We start from the raw sequence: 19,687 nt of genomic DNA on the forward strand, positions 1-19,687 counted from the left end.
TATAGATAAATGATCTTATAAAATGTGATCCTTCATAATACTTTATCAAAAAATGCGGTCCAAATGTGCCAATGTTGATAGAAGTATTTACAGGAAGAGAAAATCTAGTACAAATTTTTCTCAAAATTCAAGTTGAAAACTGGAAGCCTTTATATTTAATTTTCTCTATGACTGTCTGACTCCTCTGAGACAGTCTTCTCTGTTATCAACGTTAAAAAATGCAAACCAGGAGAAAGCGAGATTTCTATTTCTTTTTTTCTATATTTACATTTTAGTCGTTTAACATATTCTGAGGATTACCTTAATTGCTTGGTTGCTAATAGAACAAAACATGCTGCAGAAAATAAACACATCAATTTAAAAACTTAATCCAGAATCATTTGTGCATCAACAAGTTTAATTATAACTGAAACACATAAACAATGATCATCATGATGCCTTTCAGCTCAGCTTAGAAAGAATTTATTAAACATGATTTCAAAAGCTGTCACTGACAGAAAAAGTGGAAACTACCAAACATTCAGGCATCAGTGATCAGAACATTAACATTTGCTGATATGCTTTATTTATCTACATCAGAAAAGGATAATGTGTAAAATGGGAACCTGAAAATACACTTGTTATTTCAGCATTTGTTTTGTGGATCTTGCTCTAAGTACCATTAGATTTATTTTGATTTCTTTCAAAAAACGTAATAATCTAAGGTCACACACACACACACACACACACACACACACACACCCCTCTGACTGTGAGCACAGAAGGTCCACCAACTTGTTGTTATAAAAAATAGAAATTTACATGAAAAATGTACACAATAATTCATCATTAATTATTCCAATTAATATTTAATTAGTGTCAAGCATAGATATGACACAAACTGTAAAATGTAAAGAAAGTGCAAAGGAGAATGAAAACCACAGATGTCACACCAATGAGAATCATGCATTTTGTTACTTATGTGTATTTATAGTTCAGTGTTTCCTGTAACTTTGATGCATTCAGATGAATTTATTGTTGACTCCTTCAGCCTCCATCAACTTTCCTCGTCATCTGCACAGCTGAGCCGTCTTTGATTCCACAATCGGCCAGTGATGCAGAGTTGTCATCCAGTGGCTTGCCATTAAAGTGCAGTTTGATATTTTCCAAAGTGTAATCTAGAAAAACTTAACACAGATAGGGAGGGTTTTACTTTGCAGTTGCAGCTTTAGACTAAACATAACTGCACATATGTTATAAATAATCATATTATCTTCCCTGCATTAGAGTTTGATTGAAAATAAAGGTGACTGGTAGCAGTTAGCAGCTAAGCAATTTTAGTCTAAGTGACCATACGTATAACATAAAATAAAAAATACAAAAAATAAAAAATAAGGTACATACAAAACCAAGTTTTTGAATGTAGAATCACTTAGTAGTGATAAATACATTTTTTTAATGTATTTGTTTTCAGTTTTTAAGTAACCTACCAAGGATGAAGAGCTTTTTCAGCACTTCCCCTTTAAAACAGCCCACAATCATTGCTTCCAGCTGTATCCTGTGCAGCCAAATCGAATGCCTCTGACCATCAGGACAGATAATGATGATTTCAATCATTCCTAGGAGATGAAGCCTTAATCCTTCCAGGTTCTCCATCTTAAGGTTATGAGAGGTGACAGTTAGTACCTTTGTTAAACAGCGCTTAACACATTTCTTAGATTACATATCATAACAACAGAACAAAAACAAAATTTTTTTTTTTTTGAAACATGTCACCGGTTTTCTAAGTGGAACAATTTTTGAAATGCAATGAGTAACTTCAGAGTCAGTTCATGTTTTTATACCCAAATATAAAGTTACGATAAAAATGTAAGATAAAAATGTACACAAAATTAATCATTTTTCCACGTAGTATTAAATTAGTGTTGAGAGTGAAAGGAGACGTGACATGTGAAGAAAGCTCAAATTAATGATAGACTCCTTCACCCGCCATGAACCTTCCTCACCGTCTGCACAGCTGAACTGGGCTTGATTCCACATTTGGACAGTGGTGCAGAGTCGTGGTCATGTGACTTTCCTTGATCATTCTTTGTGTATCCTAAACACACATAAGACGGGTCAGAGCGGATTTTACTTTGCAGCCTTTAGACTAAATATAGCTACAATGACATTATAAAAAACTATATTATCTTCCACGCTTTAGAGTGAACAGTAGCACAGTAGCAGAAGTTATTGTTGAAAGTAAAGGTGGACGGCAGCAGTTAGCAGTTATATTGATATTATACAGGTCCAAGTAACTGTATGTGTAAATTTCATGCGCTAGAGAAAAACGCAAATGCAAAACATGTTTTAAAACATTGAATGTAAGCTCACTGAGAACCGATAATTTCATATTTTTTAAGCTAATTAATTAATTAATATTTGTACCTTCGTTTGCGCAGATTTTCAGCACCCTCTTGACGTCGCTCAGGGTCACGTCTGGCAGCTGGTTCATGCGCCGTTTCACCCCCCTCATCGGACTCACAGGCAATACAGCGGCGGCACACATCACTTTGTTAGGAAGTCAGGATGCGATCCTTTCAGGTTATCTGTCTGAAGGCAACAACTTGTGCAAGGTGTGTTACCAATTTGTTTAACTTCGCCTGAGGGGCGGGGTTGTCCATTCGTTGTTTCCTTTCAACCAGGAAATAACATTGTAAACATATAAACATGGTATTGATCTGATCTGGTGTTCATTAGTCATTTTGTATAACCATATAAAAAATTAAAACATTTTAACATCCAGTTTGATGCATATTCAGAACACCACAATGACAAAAACAACACATGAAGCCCATGCACAAACTCAGATTATCCAACCCAGAGTCTCTGATCTGTAGATCGGGTACTTTCCTCAACTTTGGCTACATGATGCAAGGTCCCAAAAGTAGTGCAATCAAACCCAAACAGATTTATTTATAAAATAAATAAATACACCTCAAATCCCAGTAGCACTAACACGGATTATGTGAAATAAAAGTGTATAAAATAATCAAGAATTCTAATCTGTAGTCACGTGACTTCTCATAACCGCTGGGTTGAAATCGAAAGAAAAAATATCAACACAAAAAATCTTAGGGGCATTCCCTGGTGTGTGCAGAGGGTATGTTTCTTCAAACAGCTGAAAGGATAACTGGTGAAATCCAAATGAAACGATTGGAATCAATCCCAGGAAAACTGAGAGGACAGGGGAAGGAGGGGGGAAAGGGAAGGACTGGGAATTTACCATCTTGATTTTTCAAGAGTTAAATAAAGTGTGTCATATATTTACTGTCTTTAAATTCACTTTTATATAATCGTTCACAAAGGTTCTACCACATCACACCTTTTAATGCTGGCTGGAGGATTTAATAATCTTAATGAAAGTCTCAAAAAGTTTTATATCCCAGACTTCAGGTAATTGTTTTTACTTTTTGCCTTGCATTTACCAGTTTGGTAAGGACTTTTTCTTCGCTCTTCTCAGAGGTGCGAGCCTGAAACACACATAGGCGCGCACGCGCGAATAGAGAGAGGGAGGAGCATCGTTGCCTACATTCAGCGCAGGCAAAAGCAACTCTCAGTCCATCGCAGGATATTCTTCCGTAACCAGAGACAGAACGCAGTGACAGTAAAATCCAAGCCAGATGTTCAACCGGACCACAGGTGTGCCTTCACCTTACCCAGATTTAGGTGTTGCTCCGTTCATCAGCGTGCCACATGTCTATCGCCTGTATCCAGAGTTTCCCGCGTACAGAGCGACGATGGCCCCATACCCGGCTCCGCAGCACAGGTAACACTGCATGCACCTGTTGCTCTGATTCCACGGGCTTTTTTTGTTATTGTTGTAAACTGCGCGATGTGATCGTTCAGTGTCACAGTCTGGCGTCACAGCAGAGGCGGAGCCAGACACTTTATACACCCGTGGCTTAGCCCTAAAGGGTGGAGGGGGGAGGGGGGGGGGGGGGTAGAAACGACTGATAAACATGCTGTGAAGTTGAAGATTTATTAGGCTGTGTTTTGAGTTTTGTTCGAAATAGAATAACTTCATATAAGAAAAAGAATATCACACATGCATGACATATGTGTACTTATATATCTACTTTTTCTACCTTTTCACCATATATCTACTTTTTTAATTAGGCAGCAAGGCAGAACAAAATCAGGGCTGTATCAAGGCACGAGGACTAAACCCCAATTCAACCAGACCCAGAACTGATCTGGAATTAAAACAGGACTACAACAGTTCAAAATCAGGACTACTTAGGACTTAACCAAGAAAGAACTAGAATAAAAACTAGATGATAGTCGCACTGAAAATCATCATAGACCTGTACTACAGTTATTTTTTTAATTCTACCAAAGTCCACTATTTGGATTCAGAAAAGTTTATTTAACTATTTAGCCTTGTTGGGCTTATCATCAACTTATCATAAACCAGATTTTTACATACTCTCCAGATAAAAACACAAACACTTTTTTAATTGTAAAAAATCAAATCAGTTTTGGTTGTTATCTCTTGTTATCTCTTGATTTTCCCATGTCAAAGAAACGGGCTCTGTGTTTTGCCTTATATGCGGCCACCAATTTACTCACCTGGACTTTACTCCTAAATCAGAAGCTTCTTAAGCTCAGAATGGAATCGTCTGCAGTTTTCTTGTTAATTAAAAATAAACTTAGTGTATATGTACTCCTAAATTTGACGACAGTGATACAAAAATAGACATCTCTCTCTCTTTATTCTGTTTACTCTAAATTGATGTTTAACAGTAAAAACACTTCCCTAAAGTGTATGTAAATATCTGGTTTCAATTGTGAATATACTGCTGTGTATTGAAATTTCTCTTGTTTTGCATAGAAATGTATTGAACAACATACAGCATAATATATAAAATAACAATTACCTGAGTAAGGTAAGTCAGGAGGCATCCTTGTCAGATGCCCGAACCACCTCAGCTGGCTCCTTTCAATGTGGAGGAGCAGCGGCTCTACTCTGAGCCCCTCCCGGATGGCTGAACTTCTCACTCTATCTCTAAGGGAGAGGCCAGCCACCCTTCGGAGGAAGCTCATTTCCGCCGCTTGTATCCGGACGTAGATCGACTGGTAAATTGAGAGCTTCGCTTTTACACTCAGCTCACTCTTCACAACGACGGACCGGTGCAGCGTCCGCATCACTGCAGCCACAGCACAAATCCGTCTGTCGATCTCCAGTTCCCTTCTCCCATCACTCGCGAACAAGACCCCGAGATACTTGAACTCCTCCACCTGGGGCAGGAACTCATCCCCTACCTGGAGTCGGCACTCCACCCTTTTCCGGCTGAGAACCATGGCCTCAGATTTGGAGGTGCTGATCCTCATTCCCGCTGCTTCACACTCGGCTGCGAACCATTCCAGTGCGAGCTGGAGGCCTTCACCCGATGAAGCCAACAGAACCACATCATCCGCAAAACTCAGAGATGAGATTCTGAGGCCACCGAAGTGAAAGCCCTCCGCCATTTGGCTGCGCCTAGAAATCCTGTCCATAAAAATTATGAACAGAACTGGTGACAAAGGGCAGCCCTGGGGAGCCCATCACCCACCAGGAATGAGTCCGACTTATTGCCGGCAATGCGAACCAAGCTCTTGCAACGGTTGTATAGGGATCGAATGGCCCGTAGCAATGGGCCAGACACCCCATACTCCCGCAGCACCTCCCACAGGACACCCCGAGGGACTCGGTCGAATGCCTTCTCCAAGTCCACAAAACACATGTAGCTTTTGTCCCCTGGTAGGGTCTCCCATGGCAAATTGGTCCTCGGTGAGGGACCAGACAAAGAGCGATTTAGAAGACCCTCATGAACAAAACATCAAGGGAACAGTTTACCCTGCCCGGGATAGGGTTACCGGGGCCCCGTCCTGGAGCCAGGCCCGGGGAGGGTGGCCGGGCCTTAGTCCATTGGGCCTGGCCGGGCACAGCCCGAAAAGGGGACATGGGCCCATCCTCCCGCAGGCCCACCACCTGCAGGAGGCGCTATAGGGGTCAGGTGCATTGTGTGCCGGGCGTCGGCCAGGAGCGGAGTGATCCCCGGCTGCCAAGACTGGCAATTGGGAAACACAAAGCCACTGATCACAAACGTCATGTTAAAAAGAAGTATCTGCCTCTAGGAAAAGTATTCTTCTTTGAAGTCCAACTGGAAGTGTTCATTCTGATTTGTTTGTTGTTGTTTCTCAGTGTGACGCCTTCAAGCGCGCCAGCAAAACAGGAGAAGTGTTACAACCCGCACGACCCCACACTTACATTTGTAGATGGAGAGGATGATTTGGACTGTAAGTATCATGTGGGCACTTTTCAAAGTGACATTGAACCAATTCAAATCTAAATATATAAATAATGAAAAGAATTAAAAAAAATAGTTTTACGTGTTTTCACACTAACCAGAGTAAAAAAGAATGCATGCGCATTTATTCGTGTGTGACATTGATTTTTTACTTCTGTGTGATTGTTCTCAGTTTTGTATGAAGGCTTCATATCTCGCAGAGCTAAGATGTCCTGTGGTCACGCTGTGACCCCGACCTCTCTCACCAACTGGTGTCGCAGGTTGTTGGACCAGGTAGGCCACTGAAGGTTGGCTTTGTTAAAATACACAAACAAATAAAAACAGCATCTGGCAGGGTTGCGTTGATTCTTAACAGGACTATGTTACATCTACGTGAATAAATAAAGAATAATGAAAACAGTGGCCAATACATCATTGTTTTTTATTGGTGTGACTGTAACGCTTACTGCCATGTAGCGGAGACAGAAAGAAGCTACGCTGACTGAAATCAACACACAGAGCGTTGAACTGCTGAAAATTCATGAACTTCTCTTTGCAGAAACCTGCTGTGCTCTCAAGGAAATAAATAAAACAGTCAGAAATGTTCAGCTTCCGTCTTTTCTATTGTAACTTGTAGCATTTAAATGATTTAAGTTAAATTGCCTCTGCACTGAAACCTGTAATACACCAGTGAGGCTTCAGTGTAGCTTTGAATTCCACCTGTTCTGTTACAGATGTGATAATTTGAGTGTTTCTCTAACGTAAAGAGCATAAATGACTTTCAGACAACATATAGCAACAAAACTCTGTGTTTCATCACATATTTGTACATATAGCAAGACATTTCTGATGTATGATGACATATTTCTTAATAATGTAACTTCTTGAAAAAACTCATCAACTTGTTTGGTGTTTTGTTTCCGACATGTGAGTCTAATCATTCTCTCACCTCTCCATATTTTAATAAAGGGTAGAAGCAGGTTTGTGTGTGGTGGGTCTGGTTGTAGTGCTGAGTGGACCTTTGCAGAGGTTTGTAAAATGGCTCTTCTGACCCCTGAAGAAAGGGAGTACTTTCAAAAAACCATGGAATTCAACGCTGCCAGGCAGACACTTACTACTAAGTTGGTAAGTGTTTCATCAACATATTATTATATACTGTGAATTTAGACTTAATAGACATTTTGCTATTTATAAAATGTTGCCCCATCTCTGTCTCCATGTAGTGTCCTGGATGTGGATTCGCTGTGACGAGAGAGAATGGGTCAGATTTGAATGTCCTCTGTAAAGTGTGCACAGCAGTAAAAGGACGGCTGTTTGAATTCTGCTGGCAGTGTTTGAGGGAGTGGAAGGGTGCGCGGCCTCGGAAAGACCGCTGTGGAAATCGTGGCTGCTGCAACCCATCCCTAGAAACACTAAAGAAATGCCCAGATATCAAATTCCATGGGTATGTGTATGACGATGAGTTTGAGTCCGAGTATGAGGATGAGTTTGATTCTGGAGTCCTTGTTTGTCCCTCTGTCCGTGCCTGTCCCACCTGTGGTTTGCTGTTGGAACACAGCACGATGGCTTGCCCATCAGTTGATTGCCCTCGATGTAATGTGACATTTTGTTTTGTGTGTCTGAAAAACTCTGGCGAATGCTTGACCAGTTGCATTGCTGCCCCCAGACAGACCTCTATACCTGTGTGGAAGAAGAAATAATGGGAAAGAAACAAGGCTGATAAGTTTTTCTTTCATTTATTGAGAGTGCCTTTTCTAAATGAATTCACTATGCCGTGTTTTAAATTCTCTGCTTTGAATAACATCACATAATAAATATAAATTGTTGTGTTTTATTACTGAGAAATTTACTACCAGATGTGATCTTTACAGTTGTGTCATGTCTGAAGTCTAATGATAAATCTGAAAAATGTTGTTCATTTATAAACTTAGAATAAGATTAAACATTCTGTCTGCACATTTTGTCCTCTGGTTAGTTACATATGTAACACAGGTTGTTGTCTCCTAATCACACATTTTGATTGTATTCCTAGCTACACATTGATAAATTGTTTAGAGAAAATGTTTCTTTTAGTAAAATTTAGTCATGTTTAATCAGTATCAATGTAAATAAAAACGTATCTCTTGGGAAGGAAAGCCAGCAAAACCAACTTCAATAAAATCCTGTGGATTTTTATTTATTCCTTAGATCCTGCAAGTGAACACTGTCATGTAAAATGTGATCCTTCATTATAGATTATATAAAAATGGTCCAAATGAAATATTGACTTAACAGTTAAATTAATACAGTAACTGAGTTAAAATGCAGATATTGTCATTATTGTTAGGTTGCTTATACAGTATCAGTAGGAGAACGCTTCATCACTTTGTTCTGCTGAGTTGGGAAATGCAGGAAAATCAGTTTTCTTTATTCTTCATTTGTTAAAAAAAATGATAAAGACAATATAAATATATTTAACTCTTAATCTGATTGAAGTTTAGCAGTTTGAAAGTTAATTATTTTTTTAGTTTCAGTGTGATTCCAGAGGATCAGTATTTTAATCTGTTTAAGTTATTTAAAAGCATTGTTAACTTATTCACATGGATTGGTCTGAGGTAAACATTTTGTAGAAGAACTTCTATTTCCCCCAGTCCAAGTTATGATATGTGATATTCAAAGGAGCAGCTTCCAGAGCAAAGGGGCAGAAAGGTGTCTCTTTCTCAAGACGATTGAAGTTTACCGGGTTAGCCAAAACATCTGTTCTCCTTGGTCCCAAAGTCCCACTGCTCTGCTCATTTCCTGCTTGGCCACACCTGCTTTGACCTCTTCCTGACGTAGGTGGTGTTCTTCTTTGTAGAGTTGGATGTCTCAAGACCAAGACTGGTCTTGGTCTTGAGACCACTTTTACATGGTCTTGGTCTTGAGACCACTTTTACATGGTCTTGGTCTTGTCTTGGTCTCGCTGTCTCGGTCTTAGTGGTCGGGAGATTTAGAGTCAACAGTATCCACGACACACAACGTAACGTTCGATAATCTGTCGTCCGCAAAAACATCAGCTCTAAGAGCCGTGCTTAGAGAGTGCTTTGTAGTGAATCAGAAGAATCGACTCCCATTGAGCGAGAGCCGGCTCCTCACTTAATTTCCTTTCGCTGCTCAGCTCTCCCACAGTGGCTCAGCTATGCTCCAATCCCTCCATATTGTGGCCAACCACATGCGAGGATATAGGATAATATCATTATGTGAAAAACAGAGAGGGTGAGAGATGCGACAGTCAAGTGGAGTGTGCGTCTGTCCTCTCAGTAAGTGAGTGAGACAGTCGACAGCGGTGAAGAGGAGTGCATCGCAAAAACACATAAATATGCCTGACACCTGTAAACGGAGCATCATCTGGCTGCAGTTTAAAGACTTTTTTGTCTCGGTCTCATCTCAACTTTGTCTTGGTCTTGGTCTTGTCTTGGTCTCGATACCCTCTGGTCTTGGTATTGTCTTTGTCTTGGTTTAGGCGGTCTTGAATACAAGTCTACCTCTGTGCCCCATCACCAGGTTGCTCACCTGGGCCTTTAGTCTCAGATGTCCACTGGAAACTACCTATTAACTAGAACTGTCCATGTCAGTGTTTGTTATGTAACCAGAGCAATGTTTGGTTTGGTTTTTTGCTTCTTTACATTCTGGTTTTTGTGCCAAATGAAGGCTAGGAGTGGATTCATAAGTCCTGTTGTACAAACATTCATAAGTAATTTCAACACCCAGTTTGATGCACATTTAGAACACTGCAGTTGCAGAATTAACACAATAATCCTCCAAACTCTCCAAATAAAGTAATAACTCCAGGTCATAGTGGTAGAAACACAGCGCCACTGGTCATATCAACTTTAACTGTATGTTGCAAGTTACCAAAGAAAAAGTGATAAAACCCATAAATCATCACATAAACAAATAAACCTGGAGCCTCAGAAGGAAAGTAAAATCGTATAAGTGCTGATCTGCAGTCGTATGACTTCTTGTAACTGCTGGAGAGAAACTGAAAGTGAAAAAAACAGAATAAATAAAACAGTCTTGGGGACGTTCCCTGGTGTGTGCAGAGGTCAGTTTCTGTGTTTACTGCTCAAACCTGAGAACGATAACAGGTGGGATCCAAATGAACAGAGTGTGGATAATTCTGGGAAAACTGAAATTTTTAATTTGTCCCAAGATGATGTGGTTTCACTATGAAAGCAATAGAAGTTTGACTTCTACAGTTTAGCATGTTGTTGCTTGCAGGACAACATCTAAATTCATTTTTCCTCTTTTTTTGTGCACGTAATGAACAGCTTTACTGTGTTGTGAGCGATGCACCAATCACAGAGTTTAACCAGTTAAAGAAGTAACAATATTTTAAAGATCCTTTCACACATTTTCACTTTACATCAGGGACTGTAAGGCCACAAAAGCTTCAGCTTCTTCTTTTGGAGAAGGAATTTTCAAAACAAGCTTTTTCATAGCTCAGTCATTTTCCAGGTAATGAAGCTGTGTGGGAAGAAGCTGGGATGAGAATCAGCACCTCCAAGTCTGAGGCCATGGTTCTCAGCTGGAAATGGGCGGAGTGCATATCAGCACATGTGGTCAGGGATGAGCTGCTGCCCCGAGTGGAGAACTTCAAGTATCTCGAGGACTTGTTCATGAGTAGGGATGGGTACCGGTATCCGGTGTTCTCCAATTCTTTAAGCACCGGTTTGAGCACCGTTTAAGCACCGGCACCGTTTCAAAAGTACCGGTTTGGCACCGGTATCGGATAAAACCTAAACGATACCAATCCCTATTCATGAGGGATGGGGGAGTGGAGCGAGAGACTGAGAGGCACTTTAGTGCTTTACTGGTTAAGTGTGGTGAAGCGAGCTAAGAGTGAAGCTGGTGATTTACATGTTAATCTATGTTCTTCCCCTCACCCATGGTCATGAGCTGTGGGTAGTGACTGTGAGAGTTAGACTGTGGATACAAGGAACATAGTTTCGTCTGAAGGGTGAGGGCTCAGCCTTAGAGAGTGGTATCATTGTTGTTGTTATCGTCCTTTTATTACAATCATGCAATAATAAATGTGGGAAATTCCATTTGTTTTGTAGATGGGGAGTGCCACGGGGAATCCTGTGTTTAAAGTACTTTCACTATCACTTTCTCTTCAGACATTTAGAATACATCACATGAGTTATTGTTAAATAAGTTGTAAAAGCTGAGCATTACATGGTCAGTTTATGTCATTATTATGTTCGTGTAGCCAATGTTGCACCTTTTAATATTTTACTGAATATGAAATACTTGCGCGTAACTGTAAAACATTTTATTATTATTATTGATATAAACCTGTGGATTTTTCTCCCTTCCTGCCTCGTTATTCATCGTATAATGATCATGTAAAATTTGATTCTTTATAATACTTTATAATTCTTTATAATCCTATTTCTTCAACGTTTACACCTGAGGCATTTCACATCTGAAAAAGATTTCCTGTGTCGTTGTAGTGGAACATAACATGTCACAAAATAATAAACAATTAGATTTAAAAATATAATCCAAGATCATTTGTGAACCAAAATGTTCAAATTAATCTGAAACACAGAAATAATACTCATCACGATGCATGGCAGATCAGTTTAGAAATAATTTATTAAACATGATTTGAAAATTATTTCAAATGTTGCCATTGACATAAAAACCAGAAACTACTGAACACAGGCTACAGGAATCCTTTTTCTATTTATGTACATCATAAAAGGATAATGTTGTGTAAAATAGGAAATTGAAAACAAATTGCTTTTTTCAGCTTTTATCTTGTGGATGTTGCTCTTTGTACTGTTACATAATTATAATAATATGAGGTTACACACACACACACGCACGCACACACACACACACACGTTTAAAATTTATATTGGATATAAAGGTGATATTCTCTATACTTATTGTTTAAGTGATTAATGTGAGCTAAAAGATCAGAAATCTAAAAAGGCTCTGTTTCAGACTGCGGATCTGTGTGATGTCAGTGAGAGGAGATAATCCTAATTTGTCATCCCTGGAACAGAAGCCCCACCAACGTAAATAAAATAAAATAAAATAAAATAAAATAAAATAAAATAAAATAAAATAAAATAAAATAAAAACTTAATCATTATATATTCCGAGCTGAGAACCGGACTATTCATTTATGCGTGCAAGTGAGCGAGCTCCATGTAAAAGCCGTAAAATGAAGAAATGATGAGAGAAGGAAAGTCGGAGATGCCAGACCTAAATCAAAATGATGCGTTTTCTCTTCTTCGTGTATTTATAATTCAGTCCATCCTGTTCATTTGACGTGGTCACATGAATTAATGATGGACTCCTTCACCCTCCGTGAACCTTCCTCACCACCTGCACAGTCGAGCCGGCTTTGATTCCACAATCGGCCAGTGATGCAGTGGGCCTGTCCAGTGGCTTGCCATTAACGTGCAGCTTGACATTTTCCTCAGTGCATCCTAAAACGCCTTAAGACAGGACAAAGAGGATTTTACATTGCAGCCTTCAGACTAAACATAGCTACAAATATGTCCTAAATAATTATAACATGTTCCCTCCATTAGAGTGAGTGGCATTAGAGGTTATTGTTTAAAATAATGGTGATCGTTGTTGCGAGTTAGCAGTTTAGGGATTTTATCAGTATTATACAGATTTAGGCTAACTGTGTGTGTGTTAACAAAAAAAAAAAAACAGAATATGCTTTATAAAGTTTGCATATAGATTAACTAAGCACTGATAATTACATTTTTAAAATGTATTTATTTTCACATTTTTGGTTGTTTACCTAGGATGACGATCGTCTTCAGCATTTCCATTATGAAAGAACTCACAGCCATATTAAGCATTTCGGTGTGCAGCGGCATCAGATGCACCTGACCTGCAGGCGTGACAACGGCGACTCCTGCCATTATTTTGTTCAGGAGGCGAATGTGCCTTCCAGCTTCTCCGTCCAAAGATTACGCGAGGTGACGGTTTGTTTACGCTACTTATACCTCCCACTCGGGGTTGGAGGCAGGCTGTTGTCAGTTCGTTGTTACGTTTTAACAGGGAAATAAAACGCTAACGTGTCATCGTTGGGATTTTTCGGTTATGATGATACTCAAGCCATTATCAACATCTTTTTAAAAAACGAAGTGAAAGCATTCCTGTCTTCTTTTGTATTGTTTCGCAGTCAACACGGTAAGTATAAAGACATGGGTAAGTAGGGAAGATAGTTTCAGTTGTTTAATCACTCCTTATCAAATCCAGTGTACGCTACCAAACGTTTCGACACGCCTTCTTAGTTCATGTTTTTTCTTTATTTCCATGAGTATTTACATTGTAGATGAACACATATGGAATTATGTGGTAACCAAAAAATGTGAAATAACTCAAAATATGTTTTATATTTTAGATTCTTCAAAGTATCGGCCCTTTGAGCTTCAGAAGGTAGTTTTCCAACAGTCTTGAAGGAGTTCCCAGAAATGCTTGGAACTTGTTGGCTCTCGTCCCTTAACTCTATGATCAATCTCATCCCAAAGTAGTTCACCTGAACAGTAGTGGTTTTTGATATGGGCATGGTGGTGGGGGGCGCCATCACGGGCCATCAAAAAATAGTTGATTGCACCCATGCTCCAACGACATCATGCCAGCGCATTTTTGGGATTGCATGAGCACCGATCGGTTTTCTATCGCCCATTTGCGAGGAGTAAGGGCGCCCTCTGTTTGTTTATGTAATTGGATTGCACTTTGTCTCTGTAGCCCCTTGTCTTGATCAAGTGCTGCTTTTGACAGTGCTGCAATATTTCCGACAGAGGAAACAGAAGCATGTATCCTATACAACTGAGTACTCCAGCCACGGTCGAGTGCAGTACCATGCAGGATTGAATGATCTTAATGTTGTACCACCAAATGCACATTTGGGGTAATTATCCAGTATTCGCTGGGATGGTGTATTGCTATTTCAGTCACTGGGTAGCTGAGTGGGTTGCTTTGGCGTAGCAATTTCTTCATTTTGCTCTGCCCTGCCTACTGAGAAACCTGACACATACTAACAGTGATATGTTTAGCTGCATGTTCTCCTTAAATTGCTGGCTGTCTGAGTGGTGTCCAAAAAATGATGTGGGCTTTATAGGTAATTGGGAAACTTTCTGGAGGAAACCTGGTCTTGTTAGGACAGACAGCATCCATCCCACTTTGGATGGAGCAGCTCTCATTTCTAGAAATCTGGCCTAATTTATTAAACCTCCCCAAAATATCACTATCCAGAGTTGGGACCAGGAAGCAGAGTTGAAGTCTTACACGCCTCTCTGCAGCTTCTGTCCTCCTGTTATGGAATAAGATCAGGGTGAAAAACCCCCAAAAAGTAACGACTTTTCTCTTTTCTTTTCTAACTATAGGGAATGTTCTCTGAATTCCTATTACTTCATGTTCATGTCTCCAAAGAAATCGTGAGAAAACTGGCTTTATTCTCACACCCAGAATCTGTGGATGAGCTAAAAGACATTATAAAAGAAAAGTTAAAACTTGACTATGACTTTAGCTTATCATACGAAGACCCAGACTTTGACAGGCAGCTTTGTTCACTTCTAGATATTGAGGAGCTTCTTCAGAAAGCTGTTGTAAAAGTTGGTAGACCAGATAGTGGAACTATCACCACTATCTGGTCTACCCAATGCCATGACTCCAGACAGGGTTGAAAGATGGCCTCAGGATTTCCCAATTCCTACATTTTCCTATGAGATAGAACTCGTACTTGGTGAGGGTGATGTTGCTTATGAGAGAAAAGGAAAGGCTCTCAAGTTGTTTAGGGAACAAAAGCATGACATTCTTGAAATTCTTGCAGCTAAAATGCATAGTTTCAATGCATACCCCAGTGATCGGGATGTATCAGTGGTAGCTGAAGCTCTTGTCACTAAGCATCCTTGTCTAAAGGAGCCTGGATCACAGACAGGTCAGCATGGGTGCAAAAATAGGACGTTTAAGATGGGGAACTATCATGCTAAATTGAGTCGGGTTTAATCTGTAAACCTAAAAGTTCAAATAAAGGCTAAGCATGTAAATGAAGTTCACCACAATGCCCATTATTCGGTGTAGAAATGAATCTCCTTATTAAAAGCATGATTTCAAATGTTGTTCAGATGAATACTGGAAACTACCTAACACACCCTCATCAGTTTGATATGTAGCAGAACAATGTTTGTTTAGTTTATTTTTTTTGCTGCTTCACATGCTTGTGCCAAATGATGGCTATGAGTGAATTCATCAGTGCTGTTATATAACCATATAAAAAATAAGACATTTTAACATCCAGTTTGATTCACATTCAGAAAACCACAATGGTGAAAGCAACACAACAAGCCCAGAAAATCTCCAAGTAAATCACTCAGAGTCTCTGATCTGTAGATCAGGTACTTTCCTCAACTTGACTATGTGGTGCAAGGTTCCAAAAGTAGTGTGATAAAACCAATAAAGTCATAAAATAAATAAATAAACCTTGACTGCAGCACTAACAGGGATTAACTAAAATAAAAGTGTATAAAATAATGACGACTTCTAATCTGTAGTCACATGACTTCTCATAACTGCTGGGTTGGAATCAAAAGTAACAAAGAATAAATAGAAAAAATCTTAGGGGCATTCCCAGGTGTGTGCAGAGGGTGTTTACTGTTCATTCAAACAGGTGAAAGATTAACTGATGAAATCCAAATGAACTGATTGTCAACAATCCCAGGAAAACTGAAAGGACAGGGGAAGGAGAGGGAAAAAGGAGGGACTGGGAATCTGCTAACAGAAAGAGAAATGAGGTGAGGCAGATGGGGGTGTGCAGTGAGGAAAGAATTTGGCAGGTTGACACAGCCTGGTGAAGCATTAGCACCATAACACCAATGCCAGCACACAGAAAACTGTCAATGGAAAACCCAATAAAGATCACAGCACAATGGCAAGATGAGAAGATTCAACAGAGAGATAAGCCTTCAAATTTGTCTGAAGATTATGTGGTTTTGCTAATGTTTTAATAGTAACCTGCAACACACCCAGTGAGCATGATTCAAAGTGGATTTAATAAACACACTGCAATGTGGAGAGAAACATCCTAGCCAAAACACTAGGATCATCTCTGCCCATGGCTGCCACCCTGAACTCTTTTGTACACACACAGACAAATACATTACATGTTGGCCCATGTCACGGGGGGCTGTACCTTCATTATTCATTATTTTTTTGTGTAGTTTTTATTGAAGTCTAATGTCTGCCTTGGTTCATTATTTGGTTCTAGGAGTCATCACATTCTCAGTTTTCAAATTTACAGGCCGTAAAAGAACCTCAGTATTTTCACCCTGAAGAACAAAGAGTAAAAAGTGTTCTTTCATCAAAAGCTGAACGATGAGTTCACTGCATTCAAATCACCCCTTTCTGAAGTTCTGAGGGTAAAAGGGGGTTTAATCCTGTACTAGCAAGATGTACCTAATGAAATGTCTGGTGAGTGAATGTGTCTTTCTTAAGAGCTCAGCTCACACATTGGTGTACAAGCCCCACCTTGTGGAAGTAGGAAAATAACTTTTTTTTTGGTACTCCGTTAACTAAACAAAAGGTTGATTCTGTTCATGTGTATGTAATGTTTTTAGTGGGAGAAATGTTTTATCATTCATCCAAGTGATTTATCCAGTCTAAAGACTGAAGGCTGAATAAGTCAATAAGATAAAAATGAAAGTTCACTGCAAAAAGTGGCATCAGAGTTCAACTGTTTGAATCATAAGCAAAGGAAACTGAGAAGAGTAATACAGAATTCCCTCATTCAGAGGATTTTAAATGAATCTTACAGCTTTTAGTGTTACCAACAGTGAGGACAGGTGTCACTAGTTAACCTGGCTGTGTAATAAACAGATAAGATGATCAGTGTTGTCTTTGCTTAATGACTGGTTTTAGTCTTGACAATCCACATTGCTGCCATTGCATCTTTTAACATGTTTGTGGGTAGATTTCATTTCACCAGATGTAAGTGCAGCCACTCAGCCTCTACTCAATGTGGTCATAGAAGCAGGTGCAAATGTGTCACAAGTTAATCTAGTAGTACGCTATGGCATAGGTGGCAGTAGTGGACTGAGCTCCATTTGAGACTGCTCCAGCTGCTATGTGATAGTCAGTGAACCTGCTACAAATTGAAGATCATATGGAAATTTTGGAAATTAAATCATGAATCATCCTAACTTCGATTTAAAACAAAAGATTTCCAACTCTCCTCCAGACTCGACAACACACGACAAACCAACTGACACACCTAAGTCACTCACGTTCTTAAATCCACTCACTCTCACAAGCTCTACTAAATCACAAAGGCGCTTGTTTATTACTAATCACTGTGTAACTGCTGTAAATTCACGAGCTTCTGTCTTCTCTATTGCAACTTGTAGCACATAAATCTTTTAAGTTAAATTGCCTCGGCAATATAAACCTGTAATGTATATATCAAATATTGCACCTCCAAATATTACGTCTCCATGTAGTGTCCAGGATGTGGATCCACTGTGACAAGAGAGAATGGGTCAGATTTGAATGTCCTTTTTAAAGTGTGCACAGCAGTAAAAGGACGGCCGTTTGAATTCTGCTGGCAGTGTTTGAGGGAGTGGAAGGGTGCACGGCCTCGGAAAGACCGCTGTGAAAATGATGACTGCAGTGCTCAAACCCGTCACTAGAAACACTAAAAAAATGCTTGTGCAGATATCACATGGTATGGGTATGGAGTCCATGTGTGTGTGCCTCTCTGTCCGTGTCTGTCCCACCTGTGGTTTGCAGCAATTAGGAATGCCCATGTACATGTTTGTTAACCAGTTGCATTGCCCCCAGACAGACCTCTATACCTGTTTGGAAGAAGAAATGATTGGAAAGAAACAGGCCGTTAAGTTTCACCTACTTTGTATTTAGAGTGACTTTTCTAAATGTACAGTAAGTGTCAGCATGCTGTGTTTTAAACTCTCTGCTTTAATAACATCACATTATAAATTTACTAACAGATGTGATCTATACAGCTGTCTTATGTCTGAAGTCCAGTGATAAATCTACATAAATCTAATGTCATCCATTTAAAAAATTTAGAATAAGGTTAAATTGTCTCCTTATCACACATTTTGTTTGTATTCCTAGCTACATGATAATAAATTGTTTAGAGCAAATGTTTGTTTTAGTAAATTGTAGTTATATTTAATCAACGTCAATGTTTAAATGTAAATAAAAATGTATCTGTGGGGGAAGAAAAGCCAGCAAAATCCTGTACAATAAAATATTGTGGATTTTTATTTATTTCTTATATCCTGTAAGTGAACACTGTCATATAAAATATGATCCTTCATTAAACATTATATAAAAAATGTTATAAATGAAATATTTATGTGACAGTAAATAAATACAGTAACTGATTTAAAAGGCAGATATTTTCATTGTTATTAAATTGCAGTATCGGTAGGAGAAAGCTTCATTACTTTGTGCTGCTGAGTTGGGAAATGCAGGAAAACCAGTTTTCATTATTTGTTTTTATTTGATAATAGACTACATTTAACTACATTAACTCTTAATCTGATTAAAGTTGAGCTATTTAAATGTTAACGTCGATTTCTAGTCTTAGTGTGATCCCAGAATGACTATAGTTTTTACTCTGCTTAAATCATTTAAAATCATTGTTAACGTATTCACATGTAGATCACTGCATGGATTGCACTGAGGTAAACATTTTATAGAAGAACTTATGTTTCCCAAAATCCAAGTTATGATATATGATATATAATACACATGGCAAAAGAGCAGGTCTGAGCTTCTGATATGAAGCTAAACTCTAAATCACTGCCTTCAGCACCTGATTATGGTGCCACAGATAGCAGCCATCGTGCAGAGTCAGTGGGCAGCTGCTGAGTAGATATTCCAAGAGCAAAGGAGCAGAAAGGAGTTTCACTCTTTCTCAAGATGATAAAGGTTTACCAGGTTAGCCAAAACATCTACTCTCCTTGCCACCACAGTCCCACTGCTCTGCTCATTCCGTTTGGCCACACCTGCTTCGACCTCTTCCTGAAGTACCGTAGGTGGTGTTCCTTTTTGCCCCAGGCCTCTAGGCCCATCATCAGGTTGCTCAAGCCATCTTAGACCATTTGTCTCAGATGACCATGATGAAGGCCTATGATTCCATGATAAGCTTATGAGTTAACCACCGTAAACTTATGTGCTTGTATTCCCAGCATGAATGCTCGCCTTTTACCTTTAATGCTGGTTAAGTGATACATTATGAAGAACATTACCTGCATTACTTTGGTTACCAGCAGAAGAAAATGTATCACAGAAAATACGCACTAAGATCTAAATATGAAACCCAAGATGATCTGTAAATGATAGAGTTCAACTACAGCTGAAACATGTAAACGATG

General features: G+C 39.3%; 2 protein-coding genes and 1 long non-coding RNA gene across 3 annotated transcripts; 1 reads left to right on the forward strand and 2 right to left on the reverse strand.

Annotated features, from left to right (window-relative positions):
* Positions 1–376: 376 nt before the first annotated feature.
* LOC145421183 (uncharacterized) lies at positions 377–3,809 on the reverse strand. Its single transcript, XM_080291081.1, has 5 exons — positions 3,678–3,809; positions 2,407–2,571; positions 1,986–2,077; positions 1,470–1,635; positions 377–1,166 (listed from the first exon to the last, which is right to left on the reverse strand). The coding sequence occupies exons 2-5, from the start codon at positions 2,525–2,527 to the stop codon at positions 1,027–1,029; spliced, it is 519 nt and encodes a 172-aa protein (XP_080147207.1). The 5' UTR covers positions 2,528–2,571; positions 3,678–3,809; the 3' UTR covers positions 377–1,026.
* On the forward strand, positions 3,475–8,246 carry LOC113018816 (uncharacterized). Its single transcript, XM_026162210.2, has 5 exons — positions 3,475–3,787; positions 6,206–6,300; positions 6,484–6,584; positions 7,260–7,415; positions 7,514–8,246. The coding sequence occupies exons 1-5, from the start codon at positions 3,642–3,644 to the stop codon at positions 7,988–7,990; spliced, it is 975 nt and encodes a 324-aa protein (XP_026017995.2). The 5' UTR covers positions 3,475–3,641; the 3' UTR covers positions 7,991–8,246.
* A 3,645-nt stretch (positions 8,247–11,891) lies between these two features.
* LOC145421186 (uncharacterized) lies at positions 11,892–13,258 on the reverse strand. The gene is made up of 2 exons (XR_013902486.1): positions 13,081–13,258; positions 11,892–12,763 (listed from the first exon to the last, which is right to left on the reverse strand). It is a non-coding gene; the product is annotated as an uncharacterized LOC145421186 (long non-coding RNA).
* Positions 13,259–19,687: the final 6,429 nt, after the last annotated feature.

The sequence above is a fragment of the Astatotilapia calliptera genome, chromosome 3, assembly GCF_964374335.1.
Source record: "Astatotilapia calliptera chromosome 3, fAstCal68.1, whole genome shotgun sequence".
NCBI lineage: Eukaryota > Metazoa > Chordata > Actinopteri > Cichliformes > Cichlidae > Astatotilapia > Astatotilapia calliptera.

What these genes read in the sequence shown, in the direction of transcription:
- LOC145421183 (XM_080291081.1), bottom strand. Translation starts at nt 2,527, where the DNA reads ATGTGTGCCGCCGCTGTATTGCCTGTGAGTCCGATGAGGGGGGTGAAA. An exon ending in CCAGTTCAGCTGTGCAGACG is followed by an intron (nt 1,636 to 1,985) that starts GTGAGGAAGGTT and finishes CATAACCTTAAG; the next exon opens with ATGGAGAACCTGGAAGGATT. An exon ending in GAAAAAGCTCTTCATCCTTG is followed by an intron (nt 1,167 to 1,469) that starts GTAGGTTACTTA and finishes ATCTGTGTTAAG; the next exon opens with TTTTTCTAGATTACACTTTG.
- LOC113018816 (XM_026162210.2), top strand. Translation starts at nt 3,642, where the DNA reads ATGTTCAACCGGACCACAGGTGTGCCTTCACCTTACCCAGATTTAGGT. An exon ending in GTCGCAGGTTGTTGGACCAG is followed by an intron (nt 6,585 to 7,259) that starts GTAGGCCACTGA and finishes ATTTTAATAAAG; the next exon opens with GGTAGAAGCAGGTTTGTGTG. An exon ending in AGACACTTACTACTAAGTTG is followed by an intron (nt 7,416 to 7,513) that starts GTAAGTGTTTCA and finishes GTCTCCATGTAG; the next exon opens with TGTCCTGGATGTGGATTCGC.